Source organism: Blennius ocellaris (genome assembly GCF_963422515.1).
Source record: "Blennius ocellaris genome assembly, chromosome: 4".
NCBI classification, from domain to species: Eukaryota; Metazoa; Chordata; class Actinopteri; order Blenniiformes; family Blenniidae; genus Blennius; species Blennius ocellaris.
This window is the reverse complement of record NC_137653.1, coordinates 11,634,439-11,655,834: the sequence shown is the minus strand read 5'-3', so window position 1 is coordinate 11,655,834 and position 21,396 is coordinate 11,634,439. Positions and strand designations below refer to the sequence as shown.

The following is a 21,396-nucleotide window of genomic DNA, read 5'->3' as shown; positions in this document are numbered from 1 at the left end:
TTAACAAACTATTGAAGGTTGGTCAAACTCTGAAGTGGCTTTTCCTAAAAATCAAGCCATTAAATATTGGAAAATTAGCTTAATGAGCACAATTACTTAAAAAACAAACAAAAAAACAACAACAATATTGATTTCTTCAATGGTCGAAAGAGTTTTGACATTAAAGAGCAATGAAGGAATATCTTACATTTTGACATATGTGGAGCAGTAGTATATCTACTGGGTCTTTAAGAGACCGCCATCATGAAATCTGAATCCGAGCTGAGAGCAATGTTTCTGTCATTCCACAGCGTTACTCATGTGACCATGACTAACAAACTAAAGGAGAAAATGACCTCAACTGAAGTACAATATCATACCAGCAAGTCAAAGTATGAATCACTGCATTATTAAGAACATTCCTCATTGCAACTATCTCAAAACTTTTTCTGTTTCTGACCACTTAAACCTTTGTGACCCACTTGTGTGTTCCCCAACATGGTCTATTTTTGGGTTGGTAGCTCAGAGGGCTCCCATGAAGGGGCCAAATGCCACTGCCTTGAGTTTGCTCAAACCTTTTTCACCCGGCGACAGTCGCGGTCAGTAACATCAACAACACATGTAGCCTGATGAAAAACATGGATATTGACTGGTCTGTTTAGACCCACAAATACGATAGATCTTCTGAAGTCTGGAGGTAAGAATTTCTTTCAAGTAAATGTATTGCTGTTTGATATGTTCCACTCTGCTACTTTACTTTATTTGCACAAATTCACATTATTTAGAGACGTGACTGCTGAGATCTTGCTAATTAAGAAGGTGCTTGTAAAAATGTGAACCCATCTTCTTCAATTTATTGTTATAACAGGGATCAAAAAATTACATCAAAGAATGACATCAAAATTATGCAAAATTTAGTAAACTTATAAGTTATTGCACAATCCAAATGTATTTGTAGTTGTGCAACAAGCAAATCTCATTCTGGTTTGTACTCATGGCACTGCCGTTTAATAATTGATAACTTAACTGTTGCTTTTTTTTGTTTTTCAGAGACAACTTTGTTAATATTTCCAGGTGTAGTTTTTTAAATAGAATTAAAACATTTTTCAATATTTTTAATCCAAATGGATCTTACTGCCAAACACGGACTGGTGCTGCTCGAGCAGCTGAGGAGGATGAGGGAGATTGAGCATCTGACCGATGTGGTGTTGGTGGCGGAAGGCATCAGTTTTCCCTGCCACAGGGTCGTGCTGTCTGCCTTCAGTCCATACTTCCGAGTCATGTTCACCTGTGGTTTGCGTGAGTGCCACAACAGAGAAATATTTCTGCGTGACACCCCCGCAGACAGCCTGGCCCTCCTCTTGAACTACATGTACTGTTCGGCCCTTCCTCTCACTAATGCCAATGTGCAAGGCATTTCTATTGCAGCTTTTCTCCTGCAGATGGATGACGTGTTCAGTCGCTGTCAGGTGCACATGATGGAGAACATGGATGCCTCCAATTGCCTTGGTGTGTATTACTTTGCTCGTGATCTTGGGGTAGAGGAGCTCGCCGACAACGCCCAGCGTTTCTTGAGGCAGCACTTTGTCCAAGTTTGCCAGAATGAAGAGATCCTGGAGCTAGAGGCCCATCAGCTTGGGAAACTCTTAGCATCTGATGATCTGAATGTTACACGGGAAGAGACCATCTTGGATGTGGTTCTTCGCTGGGTAAAGCACACCACTCTGTTGGATGGAGAACTGCGTTATCGCCATCTTCCAGAGCTCCTGAGGAAGGTTCGTCTTCCGCTGATCAACTCGGACTACTTACAAGAGGCACTGAGGAGAAACACCGCCCTGCTGGCTGACGCTGAATGTCTAGAGATGGTGAATGACGCCCTACAGATCACGGCTATGCATCCATCGGCTGCCCCACGCAAGCTGAAGCTGCGCTATGGCATGGAGACCACAGATCTGCTGCTCTGCATCGGTAATGACGGTGGTGGAATCAGGTCACGGTACGGCAACTATGCTGAGCGCAGCTTTTGCTACGCCCCATCTACGGGCCGTACCTACTACATTACTTCACCTCGCTATGGAGAAGCTCTGGGATATGTGTGTGCTGGGATTGTGACAGAAAAAAATGACATTATGGTAGCCGGAGAGGCCAGTGTACGCAGGATGGCGAGACAGAAAGACATGAACATTGAGATCTACAGGTAAAAAAACCAAACAAAAACAGACGTTCAGTGACACACTTCACACTGTAACAAATGCTGAACCAATGCAAATTGATTGTTTTGAATTTCCAGGTACAAAGTGGAGGCCCAAGGAAGCTGGGAGCGCTTAACATCTGCAGAGTACCGTGATTCGTATGCTCTAGGATCACTGGGTGATACTCTTTACCTGCTCGGTGGGCAGATGAAGCTGAAGAATCAGTTTCTCATCACAAACTGTGTGGAGCGATGGTCTCTGCAGGGCGGACCGTGGAGGAGTGCTGCACCCCTTCCTATGCCCCTGGCCCACCACAGCGTGGTCCAAATGAAAGATCGCCTTTATGTGATAGGCGGACAAACCCCGCAGGTGATGCATAAAATAAGAAACTGCATTGTAAAATGAGAAACATGGCACACTTTTCACAAAGACGGCTAATACTGTATTTTAAATGTGGCTCTTCTCTGGATGTCCTTCTCTGCTCTGTCACAACGTCCATCCTTTTCAACCTTCCAGTCATACCGGATGGATGATGAGCCTGACCGTCTTAGTAACCGCCTCCTGGAATATGATCCGAACACAAACAAGTGGACAGAGCTAGGTCCAATGAAGTACTCAAAGTACCGCTGCAGTGCAGTGGTTCTCAATGGGGAAATTTACGTCCTGGGTAGGATTACTTGTTTAGCTCTGCTTTATTTCCCACAACTTGACAAATCAATTGAAGTGTATTAGAATATGTCCGAAAAACTTTGTCAGAGAATAATTGTGCTTGGTAATCTTGGGTTTTTTGCAGGAGGTATCGGGTGTGACGGTGTGGACTGTGGGCAATCACGGCACTGTCTCGATGCTGTAGAGATCTACAATCCAGATGGAGATTACTGGAGGGATGGACCTTCGCTTCCCTGCGCCCAGCTTTCACTGCGCACTAATGCAGCCAATGCAGGAGTGGTGGCGGGAAAGATTTATCTGTGTGGATATTACAAAGGAGCAGGTGATTAAAGACTTCCAACAAGAGTTTGTTTGAATGGATTTTTCTTTTATGTGAACAAATGAATGACTTTTTCGTTTCTTTATCCTCCACAGATCGCCATGATGATATAACAAAGGACATCTTGGAGCTGGATCCATGGGAGAACCGGTGGACAGTGGTGGCTCGGCATGCATTGATGCATGACAACTACGATGTCTGCTTAGTGGCGAATCTCAACCCGCGGGGGCTAATGTCCCCACCTGCAGACTTAGTGAAACTGTGACAGGGCTGTCAGTCAGACTCAAATGTGTTTGCAAAAATCAGTGGAGGAATGTAATTATTAATCATTGAAGCACTTATTGCTGGGCTGAAGGCTTTAAGATTTCATGCAGAAACGGTCTTAGTGTTCAGCATGAAATGGACTCATAGTCAATGGCTTACTTGCACACTGGAAAGAAGAGACGTGATATGTAAATACAGTATGTGTATTGCTTTTTTTGTTTGGTAACATCTGCAGAGGTTTAACTGAAACCCATAGCTGTGAAGTGCATATCTGGAGTATTTATAGCAACATGAGGAAAAGATTTATTCTGACAGGCACAAATGACAATTACAAAGTTGGACTCCTGGCTTTCATAAAAAATGTACTTCTCGTCTGAAATTTGACTTATTTTGAGAATATACTAAATATTTTTTTAAAAATCTGCTGCCAATTGATACTGGCATATTTAGTACACATGTAAAAATGTTGCATCTTATATATCTGTTTTGTTATTTGAGTTGGCTATGCTTGCTAAAGCATAATAAAAATGTGTTTTTGCAAAAAAAGAAAAAGAAAAAAGAAAGAGTCGTATCCATGTTTTGCAGCATGTCAGTTGTAATTTGAACACATATTGTATTTAGAACACTACAAACAGTCTTCACTTCATCTTCATTTAAATAGAGGCCATGCAAAAATAGTGGTATATAGTATTGGTTTTTCAGTTTATATTCAAGAAGTCAAGTCAGAAGGGAGAGACATTTAAAATACTTTTCAACTTTTCACAATTAAACATCTTCAGCAAAATATTAACTTGTACAATTTCTTAAAGAAAGAAAAACTGAACAGTTTAAACCTTTTATGCTTTGTAGATCATGTCATGAAAACAGAGTTCATTCCTTGACACAACTGAACATGTCAACAGAACATATGTCAAGACCGAGTAAGTATATAAATAAGCTTTTGTGTTTCCAGTGTTCCCCACTGTTGTGACTTTTACTTGTCCTTTAAGGGTCTACATCGCAGTCATTTGTTTCAAACAGATGCCAGAAGCTGACTGGAGTTGCTGGAGCCCCCATGTTGCACTCTGCAGACAGTTTCTCTATGATAGGTGTGACATCCTGGAGAGCTATAGGACTGGTGCTTTCTTGTGACCAGTATTGTGGCGGGATGCAGCATCGTAAAGCCTTTCCGGTCCTGTTCTCCCTGTTCAGCGGGTTTGGTGTGAGAATGTCCTGACGAGCTCCACAGTTTAGGGGATGCTTGTTCTGATTCACGAATGGCTGACTGTTTTCATCTGAGACGGTGTACTTACTCCTTTGCATGAGCCCCGCAGGCAACTTCTTGCGCCTCCTCGTGGTTCTCTGAGTGATTTTCCTTATTCTGGTGTTGCTGTGCTTATGTAGAGAGGGAACTCCAGCCTGGTTTTTTTCAAGGATTTGTGATACAGGTGTGAGCTGCGTACCTTCCTGCTTGTTTTCTTGTATTATGTTCAGCATCGACTGCAGCAGCAAAGGTGATGTCTGGATGGCACTGTCCGTCACCTGCTCAGTGCTGGGTTTGAATGAATTCGACGACACTAAAATGCTGAGATGCTCCAGGGCCTTTTCAAGCATGCGCCGCTCTCTATCCTGTTCTCCTTTCAGACCCTCCAAACTCTTCTGGAGGATCTGATACATCATCTCTGTTTGCAAGGTGACTTTATTTACCACCGTGTCAAACTGCTCGGAAATTTCACTTTGGAGACGGTTCAAATTATTTTGCACTGAAAACAATAAACAAAATTGAACATACCAAGTTAGCATGACATCAACAAAAATCACTACGCTATAAAAGAAAATTTTAATAAAATAAGCATGGACCTAGAATCTATTTTGAAGTGACTGTGCCGCCTACAACGTGTACATTTAGTCACAGGATAAAGAGCACCATCTGCTGGTGCTAAATACTTGTTTATTTTTTACCAAATAAATCAGTGTTTCTGAATGAACAACGTTTTATGAAACTCACGTGTTGATGCAAAACTGTCAAATTTTTCTAGTACAGTTTGGCACACAGCTGCATTCTGCTCAGTGCCAACCAGATGTAGAAGCTGCCAAAAAAAAAAAAACACCACCAATCATTAAGGTTGTATCTTATTATACCACAAAACATTTTGAGTATGAAAGAAAAACTGTATGACTGAAAAAGCAGCAGGTGGAGGCCTGTCCTTACTCACATTGTTGAGGGTTTCTTTTATGTTTTCACATTCTTTCATTAAAAGTTCACTGTTACAAAAGAAAACAAAAAGAAAACTAATATTATTTCTGGTATCCTGTCTAATGTATCAAAGAAGTATGAAATCAAACAACATTTCAGGTCCAACTGCTTAATAAGACCTACCTTTCACTTTTCTCTTTTGCCTTTTTCTTATCCTCTTCAAATTTACCCAGCATCCACGAAGTTCTGGTTTTGTCGTTTAGGTCTCCAAACAGCAGAGGTTTAGCGAGGTAAGCATTTAAAATTGTTTGGTCACTTCCCTAAACAACAATATAATGTGGAGGGGGAAATACATTAAGAGGGGTTTTTATGAAACATTACTATATTGCAAATCTTCCCTTTAGGAGCACTTGCATACACATGGTGTTTGTTCCTATAAATGCTCTGAAGGATTATGCACTGTATATATACTAAACTTTGTTGAAATCAGGACACTTATATATTAGCAATTTCACAAAGTGTACTAAAAAGTTCCATAACTGTATACGAGCTGGGCTGACTGTAATTTGGGGGGGAAAAGGCACAAGGGAAAATCCCTGATCGTAACTCAGCATGACTGAAATGCGCATGTAGAAAGCGTTGTCAATCAATCAGTTGTGAAAGACACTCAGAACTTGAACATACAAATTGATCCAGTTGGATTGCTATCTTCATGCCCGGTGTCACTATTTGAGGCCATTGCCATCTTTCCAACAACACCAAGTGCCATCAGATGAAAACAGGAAAACGTCACCTCTTGTGAGCCCTGCTGGGCGTTCCTGGACGATAGACACAAATCCTGAGAAGTACTCTGGGAGTTTTCAGGCCACAACTGAGAGTCTGTCAAGCTGGAATAGCTGCTGGCAGCCACATTTCTGTTCATCCATAACGAGTGGAGAAGGAAGGAAGGAAAAAAAAAAAAAAAAAAAACAGGCTTAGTTGAGCGGCAAAACAAAACTCCATGAATTCATAACAATAAAATAAAGCTTGATGTTTTCTGATATGTATCCACGTGGGTAAAGTAATCCCACCATGTCGGTCTACAGAACAAGCATCAGGATACCGTCACAGTTGAGTAGTAGGCTCAGCAGTGATTAATTACCTGCTTCCAGTCGGGATGTTCAGTATATCCTTAATATTACTTGGAAGATTCATTGTTTTGGTGCTGATGTGGTCGGATGAGCTCCAGCTCCCAAGCTGCCTAATGATGCCCGTCAAGAAAGGGTCAGCGGCGCTGTTTTGGACAAATGTATCTTAACAGTTAACACTTACAGCATTAGTTCTTTATCGTAATGAACTAAACAGCGACTCATAGTAAATACTACTCGACGTTTGAATGACGGACTCACGGAGAAGGTGAGGAGGTGAGTGGCCGTGAGCTCGACAATATTAAATCTCCCGCCGACAGAGCTGTCGTCAGCAAGAGGCTGCGCTACCTTCATGGACCCTCGGAAAAGTCTGAACTGACTTTAAGATGAAACTAATGACGAATATACAGTGACCCAATGACAACTTTCCCCACGAATAAAGATTCGATATCGTGTTCGTTTTGACAGAAGTTTGGCTTTGTCGACCTTTCTTTCTAAATTAAACTCTTAATTGAAACAGTACTCGTAAGTTATTTTCGAGTCGATCAGAGGGAGGGCTCTCCGCATCATGAAGGACTCCACCCACCCAGCACATGGACTGTTTCAGCCCCTCCCCTCAGGAAAGCGGCTGAGGAGCATTAGGAGCAAAACCACCAGGCTCAGGAACAGCTTCTTCCCCGAAGCTGTGAGACTTGTGAACTCGAGCCATGTTCCGTAGACTCCCATCTTCCTGCACTACAAACACTTCACACTTACATTCTGCTCTTGTATATTTGTATATATTTTACGCTCTATATATTTTATTACTATATATTTTATTACTGGCTCACCGGGACCTGAGTCCAAATTTCGTATCATTCTTTGATATGACAATAAAGAATCCTTGAATCCTTGAATCCTTGAATCCTTGAAATAGAGAGAGAGAGAGAGAGAGAGAGAGAGAGAGAGAGAGAGAGAGAGAGAGAGAGAGAGCGCGAGAGAGAGAGAGAAATATATTCAGCCTTCAGCACTTAGCACTCACACTTGCATTTTATTCTGGAATTACAAACCTCTAAATATTACTATTGTTATTATTTTTGTTGTTTTTGTTGTGTGACAGTGACTGGGTCGTCTGTGGACCTTCATTGTGAAATCCTCCCGGAAGTGAACGTGCTGATTTGGGGCAGGTGGACGTCTCTGTTGTCTCCGGAACTCTCTGCCGCTCCGCTCGCTGTGTGGCTGGTCTGCGGAGGTGTGTTACCAACAGGTCTGCTCGAGAAGCTCCGCGGCTCGGTCCCGGTCCCCGTCCTGGTCTCCCTGCGGAAGAGGCTGACAGGACCTGCGGGGCATCGAGCCATAGCCGGAGTCCGGTCGGGCCGGAGCCTGCTGCTGCTGTTGCTGCTGCTTCGGGCTGGTGAGTGAACTTTTCATCCTGCGTCGTGCAGCGGCGGAGTGAGTAAACACAGCTGGTTAATGTCGCACAGGTCGGGACAGATGAGCAGATCTGCCCCTCGGACGCTGCGAGCCGAGCTGCTCGGTGTTTTTTCATGGAGAAAACTTCCTTCGCCGTGCGGACAGGTGCTGCTAGCTAGCGGCACATCGCTGCTGCACGAGCTGCTCCCTGTCAGGCTCATGCTTATCAAACATTTGAAGTGTGGATGTCAGGACAAAAATAAAGAAAGACATGTTCTGTGCAATGTCGAGTGACGACACTTACAGGGAGGTGGCCTGTTTCTGTAGTTTAATCGCTATTATTGTTTGTATTAGAAACACTTTAAACTGGTTATTGTGGGAAACCAAATGTTATAACTGTATTTATAAATGAATTAGTTTTATGAGTGACTGAAAATAACCAGCCAATGTATCAGTACACGTAAAATATGCTTTTATACTTGAGAGCATATTATTAATGACTAGGCCCTTGTACAGAACTACATTACAATCAGAACCCATCTTAACTGAGTATTTAGATTTCATTTACAACCCTAATTGTCACATTTTGTCTAAAAGGTACAAAAAAAATGTTTTTTCTTGTACTGTCCTATTGACACATGTGTCTTATGGATACTCGTGAAGTGTTTAGTTTCTACCTATTGTGACCCGGGATTACACAGAAAAAGGAATGTGTGTCACTGGCTGTTGAATGTTGATGCATATCTAACCTCAGTCTGTTGTTTGTCTCCAAGGCTTCCAGTATGGCTCTGTCATTCCTTTTGGTCTTAGCTGCTACTTTGATTCTTATCAGACCTGAAACACCTGTCACTAAGGTATGTCGCCAGACCTATGTCTGCTGTATTCATCTTATAATGATTGGTTAATCTATGCACGCTGCTCTTTTTTGCAGGCCCTTCATCAGAACTCCCTTGAGTGCTGCAGCGAGAAGCCAAGAGCGAACAACTCGTGTTCAAATGACACACACTGTGAACCAGGTAACGTGTGTGACGTGCTCTGAATGACTCTGATGTTCAGGTTTAATAGGGTTATCGGGGGTTTAAGTGAAAAGATGTTTTTATCCTACGAGTGCCGAACAATTTCTGATTGTTTAGTATCTGAAGACACGCTGTCCGTTGAATTGAGAGCGTGTGTCCGGGATAGTATCAGATTATTCAACCTGCATTTGTAGCCAGTCATCCAATGTGGGTATGTTCTACTCTGGCACAACCAAGCTGACCCCTCCAATGCACTCAAAGAGGTTGAGGTCGGCACTGCTGCTCGGCCATGGACACCACAATCTTCAAACAGGACGACAGCAGAGAGTGTGTAGTTCATGCAGCATGGAATCAATTTGCATCTTTTCTTTAGATGTGAGCTACACCTGTGTGGCTTTGTATAGAGCTCATTTAATCTGTTATGTTGAGCTGAGGCATCAAGCCTAACAGGTTGGAGAGAAACGTACTTCTATGCTGGAACCGATGTATACACTATGTATATACTCAGCAATGTCTGCAAAATATCATTGCACTGCTCTGTTTTCTCAAGAAAAACAACAATTTTCCGATATTGATTTAAATCGAGATATCTTCATAGATATATGAAGGTTTAATGATGTGTGGATTTTATGGAAAAAGGAACTTAAAATCAAACTGTATAAAATGTATTCTTCTCTTTTATTCCACAGGATGCTTCATGCGAGTCCTGGAGAACATCAACACCGTCTGCATATTCTGTGACTCTGCAGCCGTGGATCTGGAGAACATCACGGTCTGCACCTACAGTAAGGACGCAGTGCATTTTAAGGAGAAAAACCTGCACATTCTGGGTTGTTTTTGTTTGTTTTAACTTTGGTTTGTTCTGCGCTTTGTAGACTACACAGTGGAGCGTAAAAATCACACAACAGTGACGACTGTTATTCCAAAAATAGGTAAGAGATGTGCATTTATATTCATTTGTGCGTTTTTTGTTTTTTGTTTTTTTAATAGAAGGAACTTTCTAGGGTAATAATAGTGCCATGATATAATAAACCAAATGCCAGATCTCATCCACCTCATGAAACCTCAAACTTTTCAGGTCGAATGCATTGAATGCATAATTCACTCTATTTGTAAAGACTCTTAAGTTTCTGTGTTTATGTTAAAAGGCTATATGACAGCAAGTTGTTCTCCAGACTTCCTGGCCCTCATTTCTTTTTTTCTTTTTTTTCATTTCTGTGCAGGAGGCCCAGGTGTGGCCGCTTCGCTTCTTTTGGGAACGCTGTTGATCAGCCTGTTCCTGATTCTTTCCGTTGCCTCCTTTTTCTACCTCAAACGCTCAAATCGGCTCCCAGGCATCTTCTACCGTCGCAACAAAGGTGAGCACGCAGCATCTGTGAACAGGTGGTTGGAAACAAAGTCGGAAGCTACTGCTGCACTCATCGAATCCTTTATAATAAAATGGGAACGTGCTTGAGAGGGGGAAAAATGTTGCTTTAATTCAATGTTCTATTAATTGTTACATTCAAATGTAACTTAGATTTGTGCTCTTTTGCAGCCTTTATATTCCAGCCAAGTGAAACAGTAAGTCCGTTTCATTGTTTTTCACTGTCAAACACATGTTTAGCTTTGCAAAATGTAACCTCTTTTTACAGAAATATTAGTGTCTCAGGGATAATGTGCATTTCTTTGCAGGCGGTCATGATCCCCTCTTCATCAGGTAAGATGACGAGATTATCTCTTTGTTAACCGCTTTTTTTTTAAAACAACGATTAAAACAAAAAAAACAAGCTCCGACCTTGCTGAACTGGTTATAGCCAGCACTGAGTCTTGCAGCTTTTGGGTGAAGATTGTTGCAGGAATTAAATGTTTGCATCCATAAAAAAAAAAAAATCTCTCTGCATTGAAGCTGTTTGTAATAAAACAAGAGGAGGGAGAAAAAAAAAACCCAAACACTTGAGGTCAACTCAGATGAGATATTTTCAATGCATGTCTCATCTTGTGAGCCTCACAGGCAATTATTTTAATTCTGCATTTCTCTTTTGAAGTGAGGAAGCCAAGATATGTCAGAAGGGAGCGGCCCTCTGCTACATCAACACTACGCGGTGCCACCATACCTACAACAGCCACGACGCAAGTTTATAACGTGTAGGAGGAGGAGAGGAAGTTCAGGAACAACGGCTCTCCTCCTGTCAAGTTTCAAAGATGTGAAGGATAACTGCTGACGCTTTTTTTTTTTTTTTTTTGTTAGTGCGGCAAGATGTAAACCATAGCTGCTTTTGGTGTATTCACATAACTCGGGTTGTTGCTTTTTCCTCTGTGTAATCAGATCCGTATCCAGTAAGTAACCCGTTAATCTTCCTCGCATTGTGAGGTATCAGGGCAGGTTTTATTTGAAATGAAGCAGACGCATTGATGTGCAGTGAGGGGGGAGAGTTTCAGCGATTCTTTTTTAAATTCAAAACATTTTTTTTGTGTGAATGTCACTCATCTCTCAGGACCTCTCGTTAGTTTTCCCAGCAGAAATGGACAGAAAGTGATTTTCGTGCGCTGGCGGTGTGAATTCACTCTCAAAAGATTTAAATGTGTTTCATGGAAAAATGTGACTGTTAGAGGAATAGTTTGATAGATTTGGATCAAAAGAGCAATCCAACACTCCTTTCTGTGTGGAAATGAGTACGCTGAAGCGAGAAGCCGGTTACCTTCACGTAGACTTAACGTTGACATAGAGCAGAGGAGAGAAACAGTCACACTGGGCCTGAGAAGGAGTTAGAAAACGCTCTGATCTGCCAAGAAGCTCCATTTTGCAGCCGGATGATTAACGCAAGGGTGTCGAGTCCTCTAAAACACAGACATTGAGCCAGTTGTTTAGCAGGCAGAGTGACTACGCATTTGCTCCATTACTGATTCCATTATCTGGATTTTTACATGTGTGCTATTTATTTGTATTTTGTACATCATTGTGCACTGAGTTTTTAACTACACGGAATCTGGAGAAATGTTTGAATAATATTACCGCTTTCATGTTTGAGTTTTGTACATCGTATTTATTATGTTTGTGATCAACCAGCAAGAATGTATTTGAAATTGTTTGTTGCATTCCATATACAGACCACCTTAAATCGTTTTTTTTTTTTTTTTTTTAAAGGAACCATAAAATATAATACATTTTCTTAAATGAAGTTGACTTCAAATTACAGCTGCTTTTACTATTAAACCTAAACTATTGTATCCTTGTGCACTTTAAATATCTGAGGTTTTAAAAGAAATCCTCCCAACATGTTGCCAGCGGGTGTGATTGAGATTGATTCTGTGGTGTCGATGGCAACAAAGTTGTTGCATTATTAAGATTACTTGACTACTAAAACTTTTGCCAAATCTCTGAAGGAAGTGGCTCCTACTGTATGCCATTACTGTGATAACTGTGCCATGAGCTTTAAATGCAGCCAGGAGGCATTTAGCCATGATGTATGTCTGTATGTTTTATTGCATTTATATTCGGTGGCCTTTACTGTATTTGTAATCTTAAAGCTTATCCGGCCTTCGACCATTTTCTTTAGCGTTTGTTTTAATTTTGGCAACACTGCAATTGTGAAAGCAAATTATTTCTATTCCCTGCATATGTTGGCGCAGTCTTAAGCTTATAAAGAAGCAGAAATCATTCCATGTGTTCCTCTTTGCGCTTCGTATATTTATTTTTACACAGACTCCAATACGCTAAGTACATGTATATAGTGAGTTTTTATACAAATCACGTATTGTTTTTGTACATATTCTAGTTTGAGTGCCAGAAAGAAAGTTCACATCTATGTATCGTTTGCAGAAATAAAGCACCTTTCCATAATTCTGTGTCGTATCATATTTGACTTGTTGCTTTTCACAGCCTCATTATAAAAATTGAAAAACATACACCATTGTCATAGTTGTGATCCTATAACCTTGTACTGTTCCTGATCTCTCAATTACCACATGAAGACCTGACAGCTTTCATGTCTTTCCCTTCAACGCCAGGTGGGACATTTGTGTTTCTCCTTTTAGAGCTGGATGTGGTCCAATGTTTATTTTAATGAGACTTACTTTTATCAGTCACAAGATTCAAGCAATGTTATCATCTGAATGTATACAGACACATATATAAATCCCTCTCAAGAAGAACAGATGTCATTTTTTTTTTTAGACTGAGCTACTTGAAGAGTACATGGACTAATGTTTAATGTGAAATTATTTTGTCTGGACTGACCACATAATTCAAAACATGCCAACATTAATCCTATCAATTTTATGTAATGGACAGTTCTTAAACAGCGAATCTGCTTTTTATCTTTAAAATTATGTACAGCATGTTTAATCAATATACTGTATATAAAAGAACAATTCACAGTAAATGCAAAATGGCAGACCCCCTGTTGGTCTGATGGTATGGCTGCCATTGAAATTTTTTTTGGGCCCAATGTGCTGCACATGCCTATGAAATGATGTTGATGTACAGTAGGTGAAATGTACTGTCCATAGTAGATGTTACAGATGCGTAAAAGTTGAAGGGGACACTATGGAGCCATTTTGCTGGTCACTGACTATAGAAATTTTCCACCTGGTCTGAGGTATGTGCCGGGGTTTGGTAACTTTTCAAGTATGCTTAGGGCCTTAAAAACGCATTTTTTCCATCATGATAAAATAATGATAATAATCTTAGCAGTTTCAATCGGGTCTTTGAACCTTAATATACTTGCAGGTTGATAATAAAATGTCATGTTTTACATGAAGTACATTTTTACATTTAAGAACTAAATGAGAAAAAAAGTTTTTCATTTAAAATCATAATGATTCTGTCTGGATTTGATCTATTGTTATTTACAGTATTTGTATATTGGTGAGCTGAAATGTCACACCTCTAGTAAAGGAGGGAAGGACGTTTGCACCAGCAGCTACATGTGACCAGACATACTAGTCTATTTATAACAACTGGGTGCAAGTGCCCAGTCTGACATACACAAGGACAGATGGACATCATAGCTGAAATGTCCCTGGAAAAAGTACCAACACCTTATCACTGGAGGAGTTGTACCTCTGCAGCAGGTAGGCTACTGGTTTTTGTTTTTTGTTTTGCTGAAAGACATTGGCAGGACTTAACCGTTTATGACTGTATTGTGTCTTCACATTGCGTTTGTGAATAAACAAGACCTTTGATGACTTTGGCACATGGCAGTGGGGTTTTTAAAGAATCTCTGGTATGCCTATGACTGAAACGTAACCTAAGAACATTTTACTTTGTTAGCGACAGTACTCTAAATCATGTGGGGACGAAATTCAAAACAAGCGGCGTATGAAAGAGTTAATTGAATGGCAGGCTGCAAGGTTCCAACATTTGAATCTGCATCTCGCACTGATTAACATTAATGTCTGCAACTTAACTATCAGTAAATGTAAACAACTTTGGGAGTAGTCATTAAGCGGCCAGCTGATTTTTTTCCATATCAGATCACATAACTTGTTTTCGAGGTGCAGAGCCAGTGAGTATTTTGGGGTCTGTTATGGAGCTCACCGAGGCGCCTTGGTATTGCTTTGATTCTCTAAGCCTAAGCACTCGCTCGATTCTGAAGCGTGATCTGATGAATGTTAGCATACTGCACTAACAAATGACAGGAGATTACAAACAAGTGTTGAGCCTCAAATACACCTGCTCTATTTTTAGCTCATTTCTGTTTAGGTGACAGATGTTACTTTGGATGGATACCATGGACAGGACCTAGGGCTCCCTTCATCATTTTGTGTGAAAAATGGCCAAATTTGTATCTATTTATCCTTCTGTTTTCTTTCTCCATTTTCCAGATTGAAGAATTTGCAACGAATCCCAAAATGGATGATTTAGATCACAGCATTCACATTTCAGAGTATGACTGGAGCAGTTTCTATGAGGAAAGCGAGGAGTGCGTCTTGCTGCAGCCGTCTCTCGCCTGCCCGGATGACTCTGGCCTTAGTGATTCAGAGGATCCTGGTTTAGTGTTAGGCACAGGCCAGCCGGACACACAGCAGAGCCCTGATGTAAACAGCTACGGAGATGATAGGAACCGCAGCGAGAAACAAGAAGAGCCAGGAGGTGCTGGCACACAGGACGATGGGACACAAGCAGAATTATGTCTCACAGTGGTTCATGCTATGACTGAAGAAGACAACACAGAGGAGAACCGTGACAGTGCTACAAACACTCTGCAAACTGTGGAATTTCAGAGTACAGGAGAGTCGCAGGAGGGGAATAAAAATAGGAATGTGCAAACACAGAGCGACCTTCAACATGCCAAAGAACCTGACCCACTTTCTCGTAACCAAACGGGACTCAATGTGAATGAGCCGCTTGCCACAGAGAAAGATGTGAGCGAGGCCGGGAGCAATTTTCCTCGAAGCGTGGAGAAGGAGCGCTGGTTCGTGACAGTGAATGAAAATCCTAAGAGAACGAGAGAGCGTGCCTCTGTTAAAAAAAAACGAAGGCAAAAAAAACCCGGTGATGGAAGTCGTACATGCAGCCCTACACTGCTAAAATCTTTTGAGACTGATGTGGAAGTAAATGAAGAATCTGAGGGAAAGAAAAAAGCGCAATTAATTCAAAACCTTGCAAAAACATCAGAAGCACCTCCAAGCTACGAAATCAATGCTGAAAGTGACCAGGTACAAGTCGATTCAGATTCATCACAACTGGTTGAAATGTGCAATGAAGAAGAAAACACGTCAGAAAAACTGCTCATCATTGATTCACCCAAAGAACATATGCTGGAGACAAAGACTGACAGAAACAACCATGAATCAGGCATCTCAGTTCCCACCCCGCTAGACACAGTTACACCTTCACAGCTGGCGCGAGTGGAGTCGGAGGAGCTTGATGACAGCGCTGACTTCCTGTCTACTCACAGTTATGATTCTGAAAGCTACTTGTCAGCTGCTGAATCGGTGGAGGAGCATCAAGCGCCGGCTGAGGAAAACCAGCTGTTGCACTGCTCATTGTGTCCAACATCGGACAACCGTCAACTGTTCAGTGTGTCTCGGGATGCCGACACATCAGACCCACAAATGTATTCCTGTGACAATGTCTTCCACAGCAATGTGGCAGCAACCAACAACTATGAAGGTTGTGAGAGCAGCATTCCTGAGTTGTCGCTGACATTTCCATCTGCTGCTGAAAGAGCTCCCAAAATGTTAGCTGACCACACCACATGCAATAACAACATACACACCACCACGCTCTGCATGACCCCGGACACAGGATCTGCAGCCCAAACACATCAAAAGGCCCTTTCAGTGACTGATGGAGATCAGCTCAGTTCCTCCCCAGTCCCGAGTTTAACAATAACCCCCTGCTCTACAGCCGACAGCCCCGAAGCCTATGCCCAAGCTGCAGGCCACATTCGACCAGTATACGCCATTTCTGCCTTTTGGGATGAAATGGAAAAACTGACGATAAATGATCTTTTGCTCCTCAAAATGGGAAGAAGCACGTCACCCAGAGAAAGCCAAGAATTATCCACTCAGAGCGCAGCTGGTTCTCCAAGAGGTCCTGCCTCTATGGACGACGCTGTGGAGTGCAGTTTGTCTGACGGTGGTCTGATGGACACGTCTGACGCTGCAGACTCAGACTACTTCACACAGCCTGACGAATCCAAGCCAGACCGCTCCAGCTGTGAGTTTTCCACCTCTGACTTTGAAGAGGAGTACTGGCAGTTTCTCGGTGCGAGTAGGAATCCCAGTCCTGACCCTGACAGTAAAACGCCAGACATCAACCCTTCTTTCTCCCCACATGAGGAGGAGTGTGCCAGCTCTGAGGGGAGGCAGACACCTGTGCCGTCAGAAGACTCTGCAGGACAGTGGCTTGATGATGAGGAGAGCCGCACTTTGACAGAACCAGCAGAGCCAAGGCAGATAATGAAGAGCAAAAGTATGCGCAATGTTCACGCTCTCAACACAGACAGTGTATTATTGCCATCCCTTGGCAGTGATGAAGAAAGTAGCATTTTTCTCAACAGATGTCAGTGTCTGGATGAAAATGTTGTTTTACAAGTAAGTGACAGCTTACAAACACTGAATTCAATGTTGTATTTTGACAATGCAGATTTACTGGACACCTGTCACCAAATATCCTTCCCAGAGGTATATGAAGATTTTTCCAAAGGGGACAAAGCAAACAGTGCATTGCAGTGTGTAAAGGTTTATGATCCAGAGGAAATCTCAGTGGCTCCTTTCTTTGACTTGCCTCTTTCTGCACTAAGTGATGAAATGTCATCTTCCTCTCTTGGCTGCAACAAAGAACAACCCATTCCCATATTTTCTTCTTCTCATCCGACTGTCAGAGATCTCACATTCCCCAAACTGCACTTTGCTTTCTTCAGTTCGAACAGCGATGGAGCGGATGACATTTCTCCAATGAGATTCATGTCTCGGCCTTATCTTCAGGATGATCAGCATGGGTCTTGCAATTGGAACAGTTTTCTGGCTATCAGAAAGATTAATTTCCATGACAAAGGTAGCATCCGGTGTGGGAGGTCTGGTGTCTGGCTGTTTCCAGCTGAGGAGGAGAAGATCTTGATTAGAGAAGAGGATCCAACAGTAACGGTGCTCAGTGAGGGAGGAGTCTACCCGGCATCTTCTCAGCTCTTGAAAGAGTTCAAAGAGCGGCAGATAGTTTTGGAAACCATACAGACAAGTCAGTATGAACTACAACGACACCAAAAAACAAAAGCTTAACTATAATTTGTGTAATTTCACTATTTTCGCTTGTCTTTTTGCTATTTACAGAACAAGAGGGCATGTTCTCCACACTGAAGCAATCAGACATGTGTTTAGTCTGCATTGCTTTTGCATCCTGGGTGCTGAAATCCTCGGATCCAGAGGCTGCTGATGCCTGGAAAGCAGGTAGAAAGATGCAAGTTGTTTGTCACAGAAAGAGTATGTGCAACATACAACATCGAGGGCCCTAAAAAACTATTTTCGTGATAAACCTCTGTCAACACCAGGAAGTATAAGAATCAAGGTTCTTGGTCTTTTCATTGGTTAGAAATGGTTGAAGTCCACTTGAAGTACCTCTGTACTCATCTCATAGTTTAACAGCACGGCATTGAGACTCCAGGTGAATTCGGAGGCTAATTTCAGTTTTAACTTTAAATTAGACCAGTTGTGTGTTTCCGGTATAAACAATATGGATATATATGCCATTTATACATATAAACATGAACTTTCGGGCTGCTACCAGAGGTTGTGATAGCAGTTGATCACTGATTGATTTGTATTACCATCACCTTCTGACATTGCAGCAGCAGGTCTGGTTTAAAATCATAAGCATTGGAGGCCGCATGTCAGCAGGCTCAGCACTGCTGGAGGAAAAACTTCCTGGAATGTGGTCGGTAATTAGAAACACCTTCTGGTCATAAAAGGCCAGAACATAAAGAAAATAGTTTAGTAAAGGTCACCTGAGATACCTCAGTTATTGGGCAGTATGAGTGTTTTAGGTCTCCTTTGACCACATACTTTTAGCAATGCCTCCAAGCCATATAACAACTTCATAGTTTCACTCTTTGTGTTTATCAGTGTAGACTTTTTTCATTTGTATTATTTTAGTTTATGACGTCATGTAAAAGTAATCAACGGACATTTCGACTGTACCATGTTTTCATGGAGCTAAATTATCATACAAGAAGTAAAATGTTGTTGCTTGAATACTAACTTTACCGAAATCCTGTCCAGCTCTGCTCGCCAATGTGAGTGCACTTTCGGCCATCCGGTACCTACGGCAGTATGTGAAAAAGAAGAAGACGGACCCTCTTCAAGATGGGTGCTGATGTGTTCATGGCAATGGGTCATTTCCAGAAAATTTCACTTGGGTCCATTCATTAGTTTATGTGTTCTGTATATTCATGTTTGTGGTTTCTATGAATGCATCAGAGTTGCAGCTACAGGATGTAGGAACACAAAAAATAAATGGTTGAAAATGTGTATGGTAAAGGATTTAGGTGAGGTCTGATATGTCTCATCCATCTTCTATATTTGCATTATCTCAGTCAGGCCTGAATTTGAACTCTCTTACTATCTGCAGTGCAACCACAGCAATGAGTAATTTGAAGTTATGAATTTGTATTTGAGGGAGGAAACTGGAGGACCCACTGGAGTACATAGAAATCCCATGCAGGCACAGGGAGAACACAGGAACTCTACACAGAAAGAGTTGGGAATTAAAACCCCAGTCTAAAAGCAATACATAATACATAATACGTTTGCACCAGATAACACATTATAAATAAAAACACGTTGCTTCAGTGCAGTTTGAGTTGAGCTGAAAACCATCTTTTGATAAACACGAGGCCAACAAACCCCTGATAGAAGTACAGAGCTATATTGTCTAGGTATCATGGTAAATTGCCCTTATTTATGTGTGCGAAAAATCACATGCGTGACCTGGACAGTTTCTTGCCTTGTCATTGATGAGGCCAATTGGAATGCCCTTACAGAGGAGAATAGGGCAGTGCCTTCCACAGATCGTATTTATACATCCTACAGCTGCCATCAAGCTTCACTGTCATAGCAGGTTGTATCTTTAACAGGTGAATAAATGCATGTAGGGTGCCGTTTAGGGAATATGTTGATGGGGAAATGAATGACTAGGAGACGTCATATTGTACATGTTGGGCTCGCTTGTATGAGTTAAATGTGAAGAAAGAGAAAGAAAAGATGGAAGTATGTGACAGACGCTGTTGTGATGAAAAAGCTGCAGTGGTTCCCACACTGTTTTATGAGACAATAGAAACAAATGCACTTGTCATTGAACATATCAGACCTATAGCGACAACAGTGCAACAATGATTTCAAAATTGGGATGAGATCAATAGCAACAGAAGAGTTGTTTTATTACCTTTACATGTATGTCTGAATATATGCTACATCATGTGACAGCAATGCACCAGAAAAGTTTTTTCCTCTCCAGTAAAAAAAAAGCCACAAGCATTTCAAGCTTGCTTGACAAGCAGGCTATGCAGGTTTTGGTGCTATTGTACCCATGGCAGCCACTCTCAGGGAGCCCAGAGCTCATGAGCTAACTACGTCAATAGCGCTGGAGTTAGGAAAAGTTTAAATTGGTTGAAAATTAGAGATCAGTTTTCTCTTGCTTCCTACTTCGGCAGGAAGGAATGTTGGGAACCAATGTTTTAAATTGCTGAACAGTCTAGAGACCAGCAAGAGATCTGTTAAATTATGTTGTAAAATCTAAGTCTAGATTTAAAAAAAAAGTGTTAGTAGCTTGGAATCATTGACATGCCTTAATAGAATTTATGAATCCTCTTGTTGCTGTTATTTGATGAATGAATTATAAGTCAGAACATATTAGACTTTGTCATTGGAAGATACATGTTGCTGACTTTGTGCTGCTATGTTATTTAATCCAATAAAACTATAAAAATTTGACTTTTCTCTTTGTCCAAGGTAATGAGTGCAAAAGCTGTTGGCTTTTGAAGAGCAGGAAAATAAATCGTTCTTCTACAGAAAATGTGGTCAGTAACGAGTAATACGAAGCAATAATGTTGAATCCAACAAATCAAGGTGGCTATGAGGCAGCACTGGCCATTACTTTGGGCGTGTCGACACTCGTCATGTTAAAACAAGCCCAGGTGTGACTGCCAGCCATCTGTACCCTGGTGTGCACCGACAAGCAAACCCAGTGGTTTTGAAAAGCAAGTCTCGATCCATTAGTAAAGATACTGTGGTGCGATTCCGTTAAAGTCCAATGCAGCCTGGACAAATCTGAGGGCTTGAAATGGAACACCACATCACACATCGCTGCACAGAACAACTGATGTGAGCAGCTCCTGGTGCTGTTAAGGCATCTGCAGTTAAAAAGCTGGTGATAAATTATTCGCGGGTAAAAATATGATCCCAGTGATCCAACATGAGGTTTATAGTATTGATAAAGAAAATGTGTTGCTAGAATTAAAACTCACTTAAGTGACTCACTTCATGAGGTACACCCAAAAACATGTACAAAGATATGAAAGGGGGCAAAATGTAGCCAACGGGCTGCCGGACTGCTCATCTCTTGAAGGCCAATTTAGAAGGCTGAAGCCTGTGTTTAGTTTGTGGCTTTCAGATCACTGGAGAAACAAAACAGTATGGTAACTGTATCTTTTATTCAATGAAAACACAACACTTTATAGCAGGTTTAAGCTAACTATAAAAACACGAAGCATTCCAGCTTCCCGTTTCTGCGAATTGATCCTCCCGAACGTCTCTAAAGTAAACATTAATAAAGCTTCAT

General features: G+C 41.6%; 2 protein-coding genes across 2 annotated transcripts; both read left to right on the top strand.

Annotated features, from left to right (window-relative positions):
* The first annotated feature begins 562 nt into the window (after positions 1-562).
* Positions 563-3,988, top strand: kbtbd12 (kelch repeat and BTB (POZ) domain containing 12). The gene is made up of 6 exons (XM_080495571.1): positions 563-676; positions 1,030-2,176; positions 2,270-2,540; positions 2,688-2,838; positions 2,965-3,162; positions 3,255-3,988. The coding sequence occupies exons 2-6, from the start codon at positions 1,104-1,106 to the stop codon at positions 3,422-3,424; spliced, it is 1,863 nt and encodes a 620-aa protein (XP_080351697.1). The 5' UTR covers positions 563-676; positions 1,030-1,103; the 3' UTR covers positions 3,425-3,988.
* A 4,012-nt stretch (positions 3,989-8,000) lies between these two features.
* cUnh1orf159 (chromosome Un C1orf159 homolog) lies at positions 8,001-11,285 on the top strand. Its single transcript, XM_080495655.1, has 9 exons — positions 8,001-8,119; positions 8,892-8,972; positions 9,050-9,134; positions 9,824-9,919; positions 10,010-10,066; positions 10,358-10,492; positions 10,672-10,697; positions 10,809-10,833; positions 11,162-11,285. Exons 2-9 carry the CDS (start codon positions 8,901-8,903, stop codon positions 11,263-11,265), a joined length of 600 nt encoding a protein of 199 aa, XP_080351781.1. The 5' UTR covers positions 8,001-8,119; positions 8,892-8,900; the 3' UTR covers positions 11,266-11,285.
* Positions 11,286-21,396: the final 10,111 nt, after the last annotated feature.

What these genes read in the sequence shown, in the direction of transcription:
- kbtbd12 (XM_080495571.1), top strand. Translation starts at nt 1,104, where the DNA reads ATGGATCTTACTGCCAAACACGGACTGGTGCTGCTCGAGCAGCTGAGG. An exon ending in TGGGGAAATTTACGTCCTGG is followed by an intron (nt 2,839 to 2,964) that starts GTAGGATTACTT and finishes GGTTTTTTGCAG; the next exon opens with GAGGTATCGGGTGTGACGGT. An exon ending in TGGATATTACAAAGGAGCAG is followed by an intron (nt 3,163 to 3,254) that starts GTGATTAAAGAC and finishes TATCCTCCACAG; the next exon opens with ATCGCCATGATGATATAACA.
- cUnh1orf159 (XM_080495655.1), top strand. Translation starts at nt 8,901, where the DNA reads ATGGCTCTGTCATTCCTTTTGGTCTTAGCTGCTACTTTGATTCTTATC. An exon ending in TATTCCAGCCAAGTGAAACA is followed by an intron (nt 10,698 to 10,808) that starts GTAAGTCCGTTT and finishes ATTTCTTTGCAG; the next exon opens with GCGGTCATGATCCCCTCTTC. An exon ending in CATGATCCCCTCTTCATCAG is followed by an intron (nt 10,834 to 11,161) that starts GTAAGATGACGA and finishes TCTCTTTTGAAG; the next exon opens with TGAGGAAGCCAAGATATGTC.